The sequence below is a fragment of the Podarcis cretensis genome (assembly GCF_951804945.1).
Source record: "Podarcis cretensis genome assembly, chromosome: 6".
Taxonomy (NCBI): Eukaryota; Metazoa; Chordata; class Lepidosauria; order Squamata; family Lacertidae; genus Podarcis; species Podarcis cretensis.
In genome coordinates, this window is record NC_137175.1 from 71,745,258 (window position 1) to 71,765,259 (window position 20,002).

At 43.8% G+C, this 20,002-nt stretch overlaps 2 protein-coding genes across 10 annotated transcripts in view; one reads left to right on the top strand and one right to left on the bottom strand.

Annotated features, from left to right (window-relative positions):
• DNAI3 (dynein axonemal intermediate chain 3) overlaps positions 1 to 6,590 on the top strand; it is a 34,352-nt gene extending 27,762 nt beyond the window's left edge. For 2 of the 5 annotated variants that reach the window (XM_079981257.1, XM_079981258.1), the window contains exons 20-23: positions 502 to 706; positions 1,598 to 1,689; positions 2,351 to 2,473; positions 5,575 to 6,590. In XM_079981257.1, coding sequence (XP_079837383.1) covers positions 502 to 706; positions 1,598 to 1,689; positions 2,351 to 2,473; positions 5,575 to 5,721 — 567 coding nt within the window. In that variant the 3' untranslated portion in view covers positions 5,722 to 6,590. Of the gene's footprint in view, positions 1 to 501; positions 707 to 1,597; positions 1,756 to 2,350; positions 2,474 to 5,574 lie in introns of those variants that run through there. The other 3 variants (XR_013840023.1, XM_079981259.1, XR_013840022.1) reach the window with 3 other exon arrangements.
• A 4,800-nt stretch (positions 6,591 to 11,390) lies between these two features.
• The window catches only part of SYDE2 (synapse defective Rho GTPase homolog 2), a 41,338-nt gene continuing 32,726 nt past the window's right edge, over positions 11,391 to 20,002 (bottom strand). For 2 of the 5 annotated variants that reach the window (XM_079981066.1, XM_079981064.1), the window contains exon 7: positions 11,669 to 14,997. In XM_079981066.1, coding sequence (XP_079837192.1) covers positions 14,507 to 14,997 — 491 coding nt within the window. In that variant the 3' untranslated portion in view covers positions 11,669 to 14,506. Of the gene's footprint in view, positions 11,576 to 11,668; positions 14,998 to 15,579; positions 15,635 to 20,002 lie in introns of those variants that run through there. The other 3 variants (XM_079981065.1, XM_079981067.1, XM_079981068.1) reach the window with 3 other exon arrangements.

The window sequence follows — 20,002 nt, forward strand, 5'->3', positions numbered from 1 at the left end:
CATACTGAAGGATATTCTCCAGTTCCCCACAGGTGTAGAGGTTTCACTATTTCAATGTATATGCATAAATTCACGATGCAAGTGTAGCTTCTTCTGCCAACAGAGTGGAATTTATCAGTTATGAATATCTGATGAATTTATCATATCCCCATGCACCTGCCATAAACTGAGGATACAGATCCCCAATAAATTTCTATTTTAATCTTCCTGTATTCTTCAGTTGCGCTTAAGCTACCCAAATATAACAAAATCCTTTAAAAAGCACTCTCACGTAGAATTGCAACTGGTTGTACAATGTGTAAGACCTGTTAGCATAATGATTGAAAATTGATGAAGAGTTTAATGGGGATTTCCCCACAGCCACCATTTTAATGGGATGGGATGGGAAAAGGCAGGAATACTCAAAAAAGACAGGAAGATGGAAGTGTTAGGTGAACAATTTTAATCTGGTATTTGTTTCATGTAACTATTTTCCTTTTGGCCTTTGCTTTTTTAATGAAGAGCGGTCCCCTCCTTGAGTCAAGTTGCACAGCAAAGAGATACACCGTTGGGCAGTGGTCCTTATCAAGGCCAGGTGTTTTCTTCATTGGGAGAGAAGATGGAAATATTGACATTTGGGACCTGTTGGAGAAGACTCATGAAGCATCTCAGACCCAAAACGTCTGTATTGCACTGATTACTTGCATCAAACCCTGGATTTACTCTTGTATGTCAGTGTACCATATTTCTTATTTCCTTACTTTGAATGTAACTTTGCAGTGGGTCAGCCAGGTTAGAAAGAAAGGCAATGTTTAAAAAAAGGAAGGCAATTCAAATGGAGATATCAACTTGTATCACATGCACAGTTGGCTATAAGATGGCAAGGGAAAGGAAGAATAGGGAAAGCAGAAATGAAATTTTGCCTAAGCCTGCTGGTCTAGCATTACCCTCCGTCTTCAGCAGCTGAAAGTGGAATGAGTGCTGAAAAAAAGGCCTTGGGTGAACTACACATTACAAGCAGATGCATGAAACAGAGTCCAGGTGCCATTTTTTTAAATATGAAAAGCTGCTTCAGGAGCCACTCCCAGGTGGTTTTCTAGGAGAAATCCTTTCCTGACACCCCATGTGGTTTCACATTCCTGCTTTCCCCCTTGTTTTGTCAGCACCAGTTTCCAACCTCCCCAGATGGCCTTTTATTTTGTTTTTAAGTAGCACTGGGACTCAGTTGCACATATGAATGTAGAACATGTAGTTAGCTCTGCAGTCAGACACGTAGAGAGTTAATCTTTTATCTTTGGATGTTAGAAGTTGTAATGTTTTGTTGTGATATTTCTGTACAGTAAGTATGCACACTGAGATATTTGCTCCTGCTTTTAGCTCTCTAGTGCCAAACTCTGAACAAATAGGCTTATAAACTGTATTTGGGGATTCCAGTTTAATAAGGTTTGGGGGAGGAGCCAAACAGGACAGGCAAGGCGGCTAGGAAGAACATGCAAGAGATTGAGTTCCCAAATTGACCCTTACAGCTCATTTGCTCTCTGCCATAAATACTAAACACAAAAAAATTCTTCTGTGTTTTGTGTACAACTCCTTCTGCATTCTCTGTCTTCTCTTACAGCGAAGCAACACTTCTTAGCGGTATCCGACGACTTTGGCACCCTGCATGTTTTGGAAATTTCATGGACATTAAGCCACCCTTCCCTCAATGAGGTTTGTAACCTGTTCCAGAAACTTGGCTGGGGCAGGGGAGCCGCAAACAAGATTTCTTGCATGGGTTTCTAAGAGTTACATGTTGTAGTTGGCTTGGCATTGCAGGGGGGTGGACTGGATGACCCTTGGGGTCCCTTCCAACTCTATGATCTGGTGGCATCCTGTTGACTAACAGAGAAAAATGGATGTGCCATTCATTTAGACAAGGTATGATCGGAGGTGCAAACACAATGGTTTGTTGCATTTATGTAACAGTCATATCAGAAAGCCGGCAATTGTGTAGTGAGGCTGGAATGTGAGCAGAACTCAACTGGAAAACAGGCAATTACCTTGGCCAGCCACATTGGTCGGGGAAGAAGACTTAAATGCAGCCTCTGATTGGCATAACTGACAAACTTCTGGTGGCTGGATTGGGGGGGAAACTAATTACCAAGAGACTCATTCGTTCTTTTCTTAAATTACATTTTAATCCCACTATTCTTCTGAGCAGCTCAGATTAGGAAGGTACATGGTTCTCTCTCCTTCTTTTCCTCATTTTCCCACACATCTGTAATATGGAAACCTGGTTCGGCTCCCATGGCTGGAAAAGGGGCAACTTTGTTTTCGTTGATGGATATTTAAAATGCCTCTGTCATAACCTAAAAATGCCTTGGAATATCAGCGTTCTAGTGTCCTTCATTACTTTGAGCGAGAAGTCAAACATCTGGAGTTTTCTGAAAAGCGGCGAGAATTCAGAGAAGAAGAAAGAGAGAATATGGAGCGTGAGAATATGATGAAGAAAACGGTAAGATTCTTTTAAAGTGACAAAAAAAGTTAGGAGTGCTAAAGTTTTGAAAAATGTGCCTATTTTTCATGTATTCTATTTATTTTCCATTCCTTTAGTTTATAAGCAGTCGGACCCTGTGCAGTGTAGGGCAGCCAAATTTAACCACAATCATAATTTAAGGAAGGTTAGATTTCCCCATCTTCCCTTGTGCTTCTTCCTTCATTCGGACGTTACACAAAACCATGGTTTGTGATAGCCACAGTTAAGAGCACCATGGTTAGCACTAACAGTGCTTTGTAAACTGGCTTCAATTAATGGTTGGTTCCAGTGCTATTTTTCTAGAAAAGGAGGTTCTGGAACTCACCATTAACACCTCCCTTGTTCTCTTACAGTGGCAATGGTGCTTACTTGAGGTGCCAGAACTGAGTTCTGGCTGAGAAAAGAAACCCCTACACAAAACATGGTTTCAGCATTAAAATAAGCAATGGTTTTGCATCGTGTCTGAACCCAGCCTCTGTGGGAAATGCTTTTGGAAGGGCATGTATTGAATGCCTTTGCCAAAACGTAATAACTATAATGTTATTACCAGAGAGCGGTGGGGATTTACTGTTATGTAGAGATAGCATTTGAATTTCTGCCTTTGTGGGCTCTGAGTTACAAATGATGGCATCTGTACATGCAGTACCTGCTGCTGCTCACCGGAACTGGTAGGGCAGAGGCCAAGAAGACTGACTCTAGCTCTGCCTACTGTCGATGACAAACAAATACTAGTGCCAACAAATACTAGTTTTGCTTCACACTCTCAAAAGGGTATCACTGAGATTGAGGAGGAATCTGTCACAGGCAGTGCAATCCCCTGGACCAGTTTTGAGGCAGGCAAGTGAGGGTTCATGGCGCATTGTCCCAATATGGGCCAGCCCCTACTGATTCCATGTCTGAGGTAGCAAATTCAGTGAAGGATACCTTTTAATACAGCATGTTTGAGCTGCTATACTGGTAAAGTGTTCTTGTTTTAGAAGCAGGGTTTGTACCCTGAATATGAACACTTACCGTATTTTTCGCCCTATAGGGCGCACCAGCTCATAGGGCACACCTAGTTTTCAGGGGGGGGGGAAGTCAAGGGAAAAAATATGATCCCCCCCCCTGCAGCTCTGGGAGCAGCGGACAGGCTGCACGCAGCCTGTGCGCTACTCCAAGACCTTCTCCCTGCTTTTGCGGGAGGTGGCGGAATTCCCCCACATCCCGCCCCCCCAAAAAAGCCACATCCTGGCTTTTCGACCAGGAGGGAGAAGGGACTGAAACAGCCAGTCAGTCCCTTCTCCCTCCTCAGGGAAAAGCCCCCAAGAGTGGCACACTCTTAGAAAAGCCAGCAGAAGCCGCGCAGCCTTTAAAGAGTGCGCGGCTCCTGCGGGCTTTTCGGCCCAGCTTGTGGGGCTGCCAGCCTCAAAGAGCAAACTCTCCTGGGTTCAGCGAAAGCAACACGAAGCCTCCGGAGTGCAGGCTTTGGAGGTTTCAACTATTGCTGAAGCCAAGGAGCCTGCATTCGCCCCATAGGACGCACACACATTTCCCCATCATTTTTGGAGGGGAAAAAGTGCGTCCTATAGGGCGAAAAATATTGTAATAATTATTTACTAAGTGCTGGTGTCGACCTTATAAAGTCTCAGGACCTCAAAACCTTAAGAACCACATCTCCTCTATAAACCAACCACTTATCTGATGCCCTCTATGCCCCCCCCCCATCACAGAGAGGTCTGGAGGGTGGCAACAAGAAAACAGGCTGTCTCGACATGCTTTTCATTATGTTTTTATCATTAATGTTCTGCAATGTATTCTTAATGTTGCACACCATCCTGGGATATTCTGATAAAGGGTGGCGCTGTGGTCTAAACCACTGAGCCTCTTGGGCTTGCCAATTGGAAGATTGGCAGTTTGAATCCCTGCGACGGGGTGAGCTCCCGTTGCTCTGTCCCAGCTCCTGCCAACCTAGCAGTTCGAAAGCACACCAGTGCAGGTAGATAAATAGGTACCGTTGTGGCAGGAAGGTAGATGGCGCACTCTGGCACTCGCCATGGTGTTCCGTTGCACAACATGACCCAGAAAGCAGTCTGTGGACGAACACCAGCTCCCTCGGCCTGAAAGCGAGATTAGCGCCGCAACCCCATATTCGCCTTTGACTGGACTTAACCACCCAGGGGTCCTTTATTATTACCGCATTTTTCGCTCTATAGGACGCACTTTTCCCCCTCCAAAAATTAAGGGGAAATTTGTGAGCATCCTATGGAGCAAATGCAGGCTACTTGGCTTCAACGATAGCAACGCAAAGCCTCCGAAGTGCAGAGGGAGCGCTCCCTCCGCGCTCCGGGGGTTTCGCATTGCTTTCGCTGAAGCCTGGAGAGCGAGAGGGGTCTTCCTGGCTTCAGCAAAAGGAACCCGAAGCCTGTGGAGCACAGCAGGAACTCGTGCTGCACTCTGAAGGCTTCAGGGATCTTAGAGGCTGGTGGTGGTGGAAAGCAGCGCTTCCCCCCACCGCCAGCCCCACAAGCTCGGGGTGCAGCGGGAAGGCTGCTCCCAAACCTGGTCTTTGGGGCTGGCAGTGGGGGAAACCAGCGCTTCCCCCACCGCCAGCCCCAAAGAGCAGGTCGAAAGGAACCCGGAGCCCCCGGAGCCCATCAGGAACTCCCACCACGCTCCTGAGGCTTCGGGTTGCCTTCACTGAAGCCTGGAGAGCACCCTCTTGCTCTCCAGGCTTCCAAGGAACTCCCGCTCACCTTGACCGCACAGAACGCACCTTGTTTTAAAGGGGGAGAACAAGAAAACAAAAATCTCCCCCTCTCTGCGCAGCACCCCTTCAGTGAAGCGGCATGAGAAATGGAAGGGGCTCTGTTTCTCCTGCCGCTTCACTGAAAGGGGGGCGCTGAGCAGAGAGGGGGAGAATTCTTTTCCTTGTTCTCCCCCTCTAAAACAAGGTGTGTCCTATGGTCGCGTAGGTCCTATAGAGCGAAAAATACAGTATATCATCGTCTACCTAAACAGGCTATATTTTAAGGCTTTGAGAATTAACTTTCCCCCTCCAACTCAGAAAATGTATTTATAACTTACCCCCTGCTTCCTTGCAGAGAGCACTAGGTGGCCAGCGGTCAAGAGAACTTATGGAAGAACAGACAAATCAAGATTATACAGAGTTTTTGGATCTAGAGAAGACCATTCTGACTCGTCTTGGGGTACTGAAGGGGCCAGACAGATATGCCTCTAGGACCAACTAGCTGCATAAGACACCACTGTCATATTCAGGACAGCGTAATTTGTTGTAAGCAACATATTTAGAATGACACTGATCCAAAGACATGGGAGCACCTGAGGAGACCCTTGTGTGGTTTTGAAAATTTGCAGTGCAGGAGAGCTCCCACAAGCCAAACGGACCTGCTGCTGTACTGTTCAATTTGCAGCTTGTCTTTTTTTTTTTACTGTAGGACTGTTGAAAATGCCCCCCTCCCCAATATGGTTGTAGGTGCTGTTCCTCCATACCTCTACACTATGTATCATAATAAATATACAGGTAAGCAAGTGTGTATTGACAATAAAATAATAATTGGTTTTGCATTAATTAGAACCTGTAGCGCCTTAATGCAAATATTAAAAACAATATTTAATATTGTTAATATGTATGCCCATTAAGTGCCCTGGAATACAGCATAATATGGAAACAGCAGCAACGCCAGGAAGCATCACAAGTAATCATTTCAGACATCTGGAAGTGCACATCAGGTTTCTTTCCAGATCTACTACATATTCAGTCGTTATCACATAACATTCTCTGTGTATGCTAACAGCTGACCTCAGCAACACTTCAGTTTTCAAAGTGACTAAGGTTGATTTAGGCCAGAGCTTTTCCAAACTTTTCACATTGGTAACACACTTTTTAGATCTGCATCATTTCGCAACACAGTAATTCAGTTTTACTAGCAAACTGGAGGTTAAACGAATGCTGAATGAAAAAATGGGTGCTGCAACAGCCATGACTTAACGATTAACAGTAAGCAACCAGCCACACAAAAGTCAGCAGTTGCTACAGCCCCTCCACAAACAGATCATCTCCCCATGTAGCCAAGCAAGAGGCATAATCACCATTCAAACTCACCTGCAGTCAGCTTGTTTATTTACATAGTTCTTCTGTCCAATACACATTCTCAACATATGAACGTCAGGATGCACAAACTGCAATAGTAAAAAGATTTGAGTTGAAGGGAGCACCTTTCCCTTGACACACAAAAGCAGGTCACCGGCTGCTTGTGCTGCAGCAGGAGAGCAGCTTTCCCCCTGGAGGAGTTAAACAACAGCTTGACTATTTACCTGTGCAGCAGCTGATTAATATTAATGTCGCTCTCTTATCGGTTGGGGTGACATTTTTCATCATGCAGGGCTATGTTACCAGGTCAGGTGCCATCAGAGACCATTAGGCAGAAATGAAAGGCTTCAGAGGAGGGCAGGTTAGACTCTCAAGAGGGTGAATCCACACTTTCCACAGCCTGCTGTGGTAGCAGAGGCTCCTGTCAGACAAGCGTCCATACGGCCAGGGCAGAAAGTGGAAAGACACATGGAGACGGTTTGCAATATTCACTGCTCCTGTCTAGCTTTGATCAGTGAAAATAACAATTACCGTCGGGAATCATAGAGTTGGAGGAGACCTCAAGGGTCATCTAGTCCAACCCCTGCAATGCAGGAATCTCCACTAAAGCATCCATGACAGACGGCCTTCCAGCCTCTGTTTAAAAGCCACCAATGAAAGGGAGTCCCAAACTTCCCAAGGGAGACCATTCCACTGCCAAACAGCTCTTACCCTCAGAAAGTTCTTCCTGATGTTCAGTCAGAATCTCCTTCCTTGTAACTTGAATCCATTGGTTCGAGAAGACAAGCTTGCTCCACCTTCCATGTAAAGCCCTTTAGATATCTGAAGATGGCCATCGTACCTCCTCTGATTCAACAGTCCGTAGTAGATGCTAACCTGCTTGGGGCACAGGAAAGTGATAATTAGAAGAAAAGCTGGGAAGAAAACAAACAAACAAAAAGTAACAGAAGGTCTAACAGAATACAGTGGCCAAAGACCATTTTAGGTCTCCGTCCTCCTTTTCTCCCCCGTCCAAATGATCTTTCAGTCACCAACTCTTAGATCCTCTCTCACACACCTGGTAGCAGCATACCTCTGAATGCCAGTTGGGAGAGGGGAGGGCTCTTAAGCTCAGATCCTGTTTACAGGCTTCGTATAGACATCTGGGTTGGCCACCGCGAGAGCAAGACAAGGTAGCCTGTTGCTCCGATTTACCAGGGCTCTTTTTATGTTCTTACATGACCCAAACTGTATGCCTAAGGCATGGTTCCAGACAGCACATTCAGATATGACGAGATGATGAACAAGTAACCCCTTAAAATATGTTTACCCACCTTTCTCTTACATATGCAGGCAGGCTAAAGAACAGCAAAGGTGGATCCCTGCCACTACCTTTTCAATAAAAACGGAAGTATTTGGGTACAGCCGCAATTATATATATATTGTGAGAAACGTGCTTCAAATGTCACACATGCATTTCGTGTACTAGACTAGCCCCCCTAAAACATTAGTGGCCTTGAACGACCAGATGTGTCCCAAGCTTATCAGATTTAGAGATTTGTGCTGCAAAAATCCAGAGGATCTATTTTTAGACGAGAAGTTACCAGCTATTTTTAGCATAATGTAGCTATCTCTGCCGCCTGCCCACCCCCACGCCAGGGCAGAGGACTGGCTGGCTCACCAAACACTAGTTTCCTTGAGTGTATTTTGCAAAATAAGCTACCAAGGGCCCCACAAAAATGAGCTGGAAGGTTCAGCCTAGGTGAACAAACTCGGGGCCTCCATCTGAACCATATGGTGGAGGCAGGGTTAGATCAATAAACTTGTACTTGACAATGTTCCATCTGTCAGCATTCAAATATGAAAGGTGGACAGAGACAGATGGAGGCAGATAACAAGAGGCCACAGTTCAGTAGTCTCTGTCAAATGCATCTCTCTCTATTCACGAGTAAGGAATATGGGCGGCTGCACTTAAGAACTGAAGAACAAAAATGCCTGCAAACAAAAACTCCACTATTGTTGGAATTATTGCACTGCAAAAGGCTTCCACACGAAAAAGAGAGCATTTTTAAAAAGTTAATAAAAAGCACACGCACCCCTTAAACTGCAACTTTAAGAATGATCACATGAACCATTCATTTGCACTGTTGCATAAACCTAGACAACCCTGCTGAAGATGCCAAACACAGATTAGCTCTGCTGGCCTGTTTGCACCATGCTGACCTCAAACCCCCACCTCCCGCACTCCATGCCTGCCTGCTGCAGTAGTAAATCAGCTGGATGGAAGGCAGGTAAACGATATGGGTTCACCAAGATATCCACTATTGGCTGACCTAGAATCTTCTCTTGAAAAACTGAAAATCCTAGGCTCGTCTGTTAGAAGATGATGTTCATCTTCTTTCCTAAAGCAAGCAAGCTGTCATCCTTGCATTTATTGTTGTTTATCTACAATCTGAATCCTAATCCTATTCTTTAGGGGGCGGGGAACTATGCCTGATTGCAATATGTACATAGAGTGGATCCTATTATATAAACGGTTACATAATATAACAAGGAACAGCTTATACAAACATATATCACCTGTTTAGGTGGCTTGAACAATGGACAGAAAGCTGAAATTTGGTACAGGTTTGGGGCTCTTTTGCATTCACACACTTAACCAGCTACGGACTGGGGGTGGGTGGGGGACTGCACTACCAGTCAGCAATGTATTTATGCTGATAAAATGTAAGCTGTATTAACCAGGGTGGAATCCAGGCATTCCTCTGTTCTTAATAAGAGCAGAAAACATTGGCATGCATGGCACTGAAGTGAGCAAAAACCATCAAGTGGGTCATCATCACAGTTCTTAATTTCCACACATCTAATTTGTAAATCATGCTGGCACACAATCTACCTCTAAGCAGGGATGTGCTGAAGCCATTAATTTAAAACAGATTTGAAGCCATTTAATACAGGTTGCATTTCAATTTAACAAATGCATCATTAAATTGTTTCCTGACAGATGATGAATTCCCATTTGGGAGACACAAGTTTTCACATAATTTTTTTTATCATTTGTGCTTGTTGAAACAAGCACAGCTTTCTTTCAGTTCTAAAATAATGTGTATGGAAAACGTGCATCTCTCCCAAATGGCCACAAACAATTGCTACGAAGAAAACAGATATAAATACCTCTGACATGGTGGACTTAATATTAGGCTTTCTTAAAACTAAAGTTTTTTGTTGTAATATAACAAAAACTACTGGCCAAAATGCCAAGACGACATGAAGTCTTGAAATTTGCTAACAGAATTACATTCAGTCACTGCTCATACATTACTGAGTTCCACAGCCTGTTCTATGGATGGGAGAACAACCATGAACTTCAGCCTTGCACTCCTGAAGACGGCCAGTTTCCAGCCCCTAGAGCTATCCCCCTTCCATGCTTACCCTGAGCATGCCAGCAACAACAAAGGTGAGTTGCCTTGAACTCTCTCTTTAGGCCAGTGGTGAGGAACCTGTGATCGTCTAGATGTTGTCAAGACTACAATTCCCATCATCTGCAGCCAGCTTCATCAGCAGGGATGGTGGGAGCTGGAGTCCAGCAACATCTGGAAGACCACAGTTTCTGCACCCCTGCTTATAGGCAGGTGTACAGGTCAGACCCAGTGGGAAAGTGAAAGTGAATGGCAGGTGGGCACAGAAGTTCAAGGGGGGGGCAGTGAGTGCATCCCCCACCACCCTTGGAAATGGTCTGGATGAGAAGAATTTGCATGTACAATCATATGCACAATGGCCTAATTTGTGTGATTATTCCCCCTCTAACAGATATGTTGCAGCAGGGAGGTGGGGGGACGACGACAATGACAATAGAGTCCTTGTGTGCTTGTAGCTCATTAGGCCTCTGGGAAATTGATCAAATTACTCAACAACATGATGTTCTGGCTCGAGATACAATGTGGATAGAGTAGAATTTTACTCATTTTCTGTTGGGAATTTGTATGTTCAAAAGCTGTTGGAAAGCTGAACATTCTGATAGCATGTCTATGTGTGCTAAAAGGGCATTGTGATTTTCACAACGCGACAAAGTAGGCTACTTCCATTCTCATTATGCAAAGGGCAAGCATGAAAAATGCAAAGCCCATTATTGAGCTAGGATCTCTCTCTGGCTCAATTCCAGTCATCTATCCACTGAGACATGAAGGCTTCGTTTGTACATCCATGTTCATTGCTAGACAACTGCAACACCCGTGGCTTTCCTGCGTGAATGAGACCCAAAACTACGAAACAAGGTTTTGCTACTTATTCTGATGTACAAAAACTAAAGAGTTTTCCAGTGTTGAAGTTCTCATTTATCTAAAACTAGTCAGCGGAACAACACAAATGCAGAAGATCAGAAGCAAGCAGATCAGACAGGCAATGAGTTTTCAAAGGTAGAAATGGTAAGTTGCCTCTGGGAAGATGTTTGGGAGGAGACAATACTGTACTCCATCTCTAGCAGAGTATCCCAGAGGATCAAGATGGTAACAGAGAAGAAGGCCATAACATTAGGAGCACTTTCACACTGTAAACCTCAGTGACCAGGCAGGTCTATTATAGGAGACGCATCTTCAGCTGAACTCATTCCATAACAGCAAAACATTAAACCTGGCTTGGTAGCAAATGGCAAAAACACGTGCTATAACAATGCAACAATTCACCCAGTGGGCTGGAAACAAATCTGTTTCTGATAAACTACCTCTGGCTGGGAAGAAATAGCACTGAAGTTGCCACTCAAATTCTTGCATGAGATTAGGCCTTCATCCTCCCTCAGTTGCTGAGCGCATTGAACGACCAGCCCTGAAAAATATGAAGGAAAACTTATATTCACAACCACAGCAAATTCTGTGTGGGCAAATACATTTTCAAGGTATTATGTGGAATCAGAAATGCATCCAACTTATCTTCAAATAATGGCAACCAGGGCTTTTTCCAGCCGGAACTTGCTGGGATTCTGTTGCGGCACCTCTCAGGTGGGCACCATTGTCATTCTAAGAGAACGAGGAAGTTGTTCATGGTGAGTTCCTGCACCTCTTTTCCTAGAAAAATTGCACTGATGGCAACCTTTTACAAAATGCAACCCATTTTTAATCTTAATCCAGATTTTATTCAGAATTAACATTTATATTTTTAAAAATAATCCACTTCCTGTACATATATACTTTTAAAAAAATACATCAGCTTATCAATAAATGCTTCAGGTTAAAATTTCCAAACAGTACCGTTGTTATTTAATTGCAATGACTGTATTGTGTACTGAGACACTAACGATAATAAATTAATAAAAAGGACACTGGATAAAAAGTGGAGATATTTAGGAAAAAACGTGGCAAAAAATTCGTGCACCAAATTTGTGCATCCTATTGTAAATAAATAATAACAATAACAACAACAACAGTAGCCAGACAAAATATAGGAGGGAAACAAACAAGTTAAAATAGCATTTACACAAGGTCCATAGGCCAAGAGAGCGGCCGCTAACATAATACAGGAGAAAAGGAAATCTTACAGTGTGTCATGAGTTTGCAAGATCCAAAGCACTATTTGAGAAACCTTTGCTGTCTTATATTTTTTAAAGCATTTCCATTTACTCATCTGCATTATTAATAATGCAGCCTTTTTTAATGAGGCAATTGGTTGTATAATTTTTATTGCTCGGGTCTTATTGCTAGACAGTGGACAGAAGTTGAGTTTTCGTATATATATTTGCATAAGACTTGCATTTGCTTTGGTTAACTACTAAGATAGCCAACATCCGAGGACAAGTTTAATAAACATTTTGTCACATTTACCCTTCTAAGGGAAGGGCTGAGGAGCTGTCAATAATATTCATTTAAGACAACTGGCAAGATAAACAGTAAATTGATAGTCTCATTTAATACTTATTTAATATTTCTGGTATGAGAGCAAATACTAAGAACTTCAAAATGCATTCAGGACCTAGATATATTATTTTAAAAAGGCACTTTCTCAATTCACATGTCAACCTTTAAAAATAGGATGGACTTTTTTTGGGAGGGGACTACAGCCATTTTAGCATCTACTAAGCTTTCAGAACATCTAAAATATCCCACTTGAATCAATATGACTACTCTCCTCCTTTTTTAAAAAAACAGGCCATAATTCCTGATCACTGCATTTGTAGTCACAAGGACTACAGCTTCATAAACATGGTTCAGCATAGGGATCTGCACTCTTGAATTATGTTTGCTACTTGAGGCTGAACCAGAAAACATGTTCAGTCTTTAAATCCATCCCAATTTAAGTCTCATGGAGTTTTGTGTGTGTTTGTGTGTGTGTGTGCGCGCGCGTGTGTGTGTGTGTGTGCGCATCTAACTTATTCTGAACATTTGCCTTTAACAGAGCCTTTGATCATGCATGAAATACTGCTCTGTCCATCGTTTGCATCTGGGTGAACTTTGGAAAGGGTTACAGGGATGTGTATTTGGGGGGCAATGTGCATTTCAAACAATATGCATATTTGTCAGCCACCACAGTGTGAAATTTGGACTCTGGGAAACAATCATTCCCATTCCCAAAGCCTCTCTAGAAACTCTTAAAAAGGTGGAAATTGCACGATGCGACAAGCACACATTATTTGGGAAAGTTACGCACTTGTACGTCTGAGAGATATCAATGTCATCTGTGGCCTTCAAACTCCTCGCAGGTATTCAGCAAGTCCCTTCTGGTCCGACCCATATCCGCTGCTGCTTAGCTGGCCATTTATTTTGGCATCGCGCGACACACATTCCTTTTAGAAGTTGTGTTCATATTTAAATCTAAAACGGCCCTTTCCTGAAGTACCGATGATTACAAAGGGTTTGAGACAGGCAGCAATTGCTCTTCATAATGTCTCATAGAACTTGCCCTGCAAGGCTCTCGTTTTTTGACTTGCGGCGAGGGAAAGGGAAGGCTGGACAGGGAAGAGGAGGAACGCAGTGTCCTCCTATTTCCGACAAGTCAAGTATGCTGCCTGTAGATACATAATGCATGCGTCTTGCAGGAGGAGGCAGGATCTCCTATGCTATGTTCTATAGCAGGGATGGGGAACCCTCCACCTGCAGCTGAATTTAATCTGGCTCCTTCCTGCTTATCAGCTGGAACAGCTTAGCAGGGGGGGGAGAGAGGGAAGACAGGGAGGGCTATGGTGAACTCCCCATGCACAAGCACTGTACCCCACATGGAGTAGATCAAGCCCAATGCTTTTTAATATATGTATATAAATATGTACAAAACAAAAAAAAAAGTTAGAAAAATATTTAATTTCTTTTCACTTTTAAATAATTGCTGGAAAGTGTTAATGCAGAAATACATTAATATTTGTACATTTAAACGTTTTCATATATAGCTATATAGGTATATATAAAAAGCTTTTTTTTTATAGCAGCCTTTGCATTGCAAGTGAATAAGGTGTCAAAATATGGTAGAAAAAAAATGATCTACCTACAGTTTGCGCTGCAAATTATCAGGTAAGCAGCAATGTTAATCCTCCCTTTCTGGGAAAACATCTGTACCAGGGCTAAAGTTTCAGGAACAAATGAGTGCTGTTCCTGTTGTAACGTAGACAGAGATGGTGCCTTGCGCACCTTGCATAAATTGTCCAGACTTCCTAAGTGCATAGTACCTTGAAAGGGAAACGGAAATTCTGCAATCATCTCATGAAAAGTAACGTACCATTTTAAACCCAGAAGGGCCAACCCGAAACCATCCTCAACAGAGAAGAAGGAAGGGGGAGGAAAATTACAACAAAGCAATAAACAGATTGTGTAATATGAATGCACTAAGCCCACGGTGGATCAAAATCACTGCACGAAGCAATGGAAATAACAGCACTGCACCCGTCTCTCTTTTGGGGAAGAAACAGGGGGGGGGGAGAGACAGCAAAAAAAGAGAGAGGAGGTATTGCAGGGGGAAATTACTTATCAGTAACTGATGTTGAGCTTGTTTTTATTGAGTTCCCGTTCCAGGTTTCCTATCAGAGTATCAATGCTTTCCTGCAGATCTTTGAGGTTTACTCTGTGGTTCCCTGCAGAATCCATGGCTTGCACCGTCAAATAGGCCTGAAAAGTGTGTTCTTTGGACATGCAATGGGGCCGTTCAGCGAGCTTCTCCGAGCCATCCACTCTGCCACTGTCATCGCCACTTTCGGCATCTTCCGAAGGAACATCATCATAGTCTGCTTCGTTCAGGGCCTCCTTGGGGCTGACAAAGTAGCTCTCCCCACAGCCACTCCAGTCTCCGGCATAGCGGTTGCTTGAAGGGCTATCCAGTCTGGCTGGCCGGGACCTGAGGATGCCTGATATCTCGGTACTGCTCAAGTTCAACATCTGAGGCCGCTGCTTCTTAGGTCTCAAGTAATTCACAGATGACTGCTGCTCAGACAATGCAGATTCCTTGACAGCTGAATGTTGCACTAAGACAAACAGCAGTTTTAAGACATGTTAGCTGAACGGTGTATATGACAAGAAACCAACAGTGTTAACATTTGCATTATTTCTCTCTATTTATCTACAACTGGAACATGCATGTATGCATGCACACTTAACAGCCAAAACATTCTACTACTGGGGTAGTGGAGCTAGCTAGTAATCCTATATTAGGAGGGGGAAGCCTGGGAGAAAACGTTCCATCTCAAAACTATCATGCCTTAGTCCACCTGCAACTGCAGGAGTCTGTTAAATTTTCTAAGCGCCTCAATGAACTCTGCAAGTTAATCACAAACCCGCAAACGCAACGCAATTCAAGTGAGGGCTGGGCTTTCATCTGCCATCCACAATCAGCTGTGTAAGACAAAAGCAAGGCCCGGCAAGTGTTAAAACAGCTTGCAAATATAGCCACCACTCTAGAAAGCTGACCATTTTGGATCCAAGTGTGTGCAAAGCCAGCCGAAGCTTTTCAAAGGTTTCTTTCCCCCCCACCTCTAAGCAGCCATATACTCCAGCTCAGAGACAGTGGTGGGGAATACATGCAGCACACATCTGACAATTTTTGTTACCTGAACTCATGGATCTACACCCCAAGAAACTAAGTCTCCTCTGGTTACCGGCTCCCTATGGTTAAATAGTACAAATGTTTTATTGACATCTGACGGCTGAATATTTCAACTGTAAAATATCTTTATCCCATGGTGCTTCTACCATCATGCCATTTTTGTTCAATTTTAGCTGTTTGCTGACTGCAATATGGAACATGAAAGGGGCATAATTCCTCCCCCAAATGCTTAAATACTTGCTAAGGTTAGGGCTGGGCGATCTATCATCCAAATCTGAAGTCCATATCGTGATATTGGTTTCATAATTGGTAATTATAATGTGCGTGCGCACGTGTGCTATACAAAAATCACGATGCGGGGAAAACATGAAGCCAGCCAATGTCTCTACATAGCTCCATCCTTATTTCACACATTGCGATATGTTGGTATATTGCAAGGTTTAGCTGGCGATATATAACACGATGTTGAAAACCAGGTATCACCCTGGTGTGGCTAAAGGATGAGGGAGAAGGAAAGGCTATCAACAGAGAACTATGGAAAAAATGTAGGTTGTCATGATCCAGAAGAAACTGAGGGGACCTGGTAGCAGTGCTTGAATCTGGGACTGGGGTGAGGGGGAAAGGGGGCCTGTCGCCACCACATTTTGTGACAGGGGCTGACTTCCCATCTTCTGTATTTAGAAGTCTACAGGAATGGGGCACCGTGATTTGGAGAAAACTGATGAAAGTCTGAGGTGGGCCTTGTGGATTTCATGAGAGTCCTCCGCTACCTTTCCCCTCACAGTTCAAGCGCTGAGTAGGACTAATCCAAGTCTGCGGAAACATCTTATTTAGGCATGAAGAGGGAAGATAACTGGGCTAAGAAAAAGGGGAGGATAGGATCATGCATGGCATGGCAGACAAGTGAAAGGGGAAAGGGAGAGAGTTAGACCTTGTTATGCTTTGACAGTTTGATAGACAGAAGGGGTCTTCTTGCATTTCATACTTTAAAACTACAGTTTGAGCCTCTCACAAGGCATGTGTGTCAGATATGATTCTTGCTAATATGGGAAAGGATGCAGACGTTAACGTGACAGAACATTCTGGCAAGCGTTGGTTTGGCAACTATATTACAGAAAGCCAGTGTTTTTTGAACTAGTTTTTCCAACCGTGCAAACTCCCCATCCGACATCCCACACTGAAAAAAGAAGACAAATGAACACACAGGGGCCATCTCCCCATAGATACAGTACATGGCCAGACAGTCCAAAGGCCTTTGCATCAGTGGCGTGCCATGAAATTTTTTGTACAGGAAGAGTTAGGGCCAGAGGTGCCAGCTTGCCAAGACAGTGGGGTGACATCACACACAAAACGTCTTGATGTCCTAATGTCACACACATGGGCATCGTGTCTTCCTCCCTAAGCTGGACAGAAGCTTCCTGAGCTTTGGGAAGAAGGTGACAGGGCTCTGACAGGATGCTGGAGTCCTCCTGCCTGTTTCCCAAAACTGAGAACTAAAAACAAAACAAAAAAAACCCCACAACAAAGCGGCAATTCTGCAAAAGCTGCTCCTTCAGCCAGATGACTTAATGGAGTCAAAGCAGAGTGATGTTGGCAGTTGTGTTCATTGTGCTCTGCAAACAGCAGAATGGTCTCTGCCAGAGCATTCCGTATTGTCTGCAGAATCAAATTGCCAACCAAGGAGCCTTTTCAGACGATTTCCAGATGGTCTAATTCAGACACCGTTCAGGCCTATAGTTGGTCAAGCTGAAGGGCTTGATGGAGATGGAGGACTTTAGTGAGGAAAGCAACAAGGGACTGAAAAATCTGTAGTAGTTTTCTGGATTGGGGCATGGAGAGGATCCCTCCTCCCTTCAAGTTCTCTGAAGATGAATATTCTCTGTGCCTCTCATATTTTTGAGGGAAATGGTGAGTCTAGCTACCCTTCCAAGAAAAAAAAAAGAGAGAAAACGTTTCCACTGATGAAATATTGATGTTGACTTGTGTTGAAAGTACGCGTTCCTTGGCTTTGAAAGACAAGGTCAGATTCTTTGCAGGGTCACCAGATTACAAGAGCACACTGCTGTGATCCTCAGCCACGTAAGTCACTGAAAACCACCACAGAAGTCACCACCAAGAGGCTCAAAAGTACAACCGTAGAGGTCAAAAGTAAAAAAGCAGGACATGTTGTTACCTGCAAGAAAATGGGGAATAGGAGGTTCTCTTCTTTTTTAAAAGAAAAATTGCAGACACAGCATTTGCAGTAGTATGTGAAGAGTCAAATCCTGCCCATAAACAGCACACTACAAGCTGAGAACTCCCTGCAAAAGCAAGCCTTATTGGTGGGGATATGTCCAGTTATTAGTCTTTAACAATTCGGCGTTTTTCTTTAAGAAACCAGGAGTGGGGAGAACCCTCCGCAGCAACAAAAGCTCTTCTGTTTAGGCTTTGCTCTCTTAAGGCAAAAGGGTCATGTGTTAAACCTTAAGTGCCAGCGTTGTTGAGCTTTCCTACTGAACAAGGAGCATGTGTTTTCCATTTAAAAATTTAAAAAACCCACGAGGAGCACAAACATGGTTATCTAGTTTTTCAGATCCATTGGAGGCGTAATCTCTGAGAGCTCAAGCTCTGGCTTTTGGCTCCTTCGTTGGAACAGAGCTCACTCCACAATGTTTAATTAAATTCTTGAAGAGCCGAAAGACGCTGTACAGTATCATGCCTCTACAAGGAGTTTTTGCAATCCTCTTGTTTGTGCCACGGTTAGCTTCCTTGACAATAATCGAACACACAAAAAATTATATGGCAAAGCAGTCTCCATACATTCTGTACGTTTATAACTCCGACATTCAAATCAGAGATTCATAAATCCTAGGCAACCAGCCACAGCCCTCATTTCCTGGGAAAACATGAGGATTTGTCCAATTACGGAGACTATCTCAGCTTCCACTGACAGCACAGCCACATCATGGTTGCAACGAACAGACCTTGAAAAGCAAGGCTGCGAGTTATAGCTAGCATTATACATGTGACCACCAGAAGATGCTGTTGCTTAGGAGCAGACACATTACTCTGAAGGCACTTTCTTCTTTCAGCCTGGCCTGCCACAGCAGTTCGGGGAGTAGCTGCCTTGAGAGGTTTCCGTTGAACCTTTTGTGGGAAAGGTGGTGAATGAACTTGTACAGCAACTAGGGCATTGCAGAAGCTCTCACTGGCAAGGAAAGACAAAAGAGCACCGAGAATTTGGAGGGATGCTCCTTGCACTTATAGAGCAGCAAACAGAATAGCTCAGAGGACAGCATCAACAATGGTATTTCGTGGCACGTGGACAGCAAGTGAGCGCTTCTAAATGTTTGGGGTCAGTTAAATATTTTTGTCTTCATTGCATTCGTGCAATAGTCTCCTCTGCACCCAATTCAGTGAAATTTAATTGCAGATCTGCACTGTGTCCTGCTTGCTGGACTCATAGAATTGTAGAGTTGAAAGGGACCCTGAGGATCAACTAAGTCCAACCCCCCCGCAATGTAGGAATATGCAGCTGTCTCATACGGGGATCAAACCTGCAACCTTGGCGTTATCAGCACCACACTCTAACCAACTGAGAATGTTAGCACACAACTCCAGACAGCTACGTTGCTATTCACTGGGTGGATCAACCGGTGGATGAAGAATATTCCACATTACTGCACAGATTGGAAATGGAGATATTGTTGCTACATAAACCCTGGAAGGCCATAAATACCCATTTCTAAGAGTGGGCTGCGCTTTCAGTACATTACCAATTGACAAGCTGTAGCACAGTGAAGCTAGGGTTCTGCCCTGAATACCCAATCTTTCCTACCATCAAGGTTTGATGGTAGAAACTGGAATGGTAGGAGATGGATACGATTTCTAAATGTGGTCTAGGCACCCAAAAGGCAGTTGAAGCAGACTTGCCCCATCCACTCTATGGTCCATATCAGCAACGACTGGAACTAGTGGGTAACACAGGTGGACCCTCCATCTCCTTAGGGAAGCTTCAGATGACTCATCTGATCTGGCAAGTGATGCCACAAACCTATTGTGAAATGAGTTTCACTTGATCACAGCTGACCTTAACAGTTGTCATTAACCAGTCTTAGGATCAAGCCTTCTTAAGTGTGGCTCATTCAAAACTACAAAAAGGCAGACAATCGAAAACACACTTATGCAGAAAATGACAGTCCTCCCTGTACACAGCCTTTCACAGACTTGCCTACTTAATCTGCTGCGATCATCAGCTTTATTCCTGACTACTGAAGCAGTTCTGCTTGAAATGGGATTAAGAGCTTGATATCAAATATTTCTGGCTCCGGACAGCATTCTGGAAATATTCCTAAGGCATAAGTTATTTGCTGAGGCACCAGTAATCGGCAATGGAGAAAAATACTGAGAGTGTGTCTTTTGCTGAAACCACCAGAACTATATGGTGA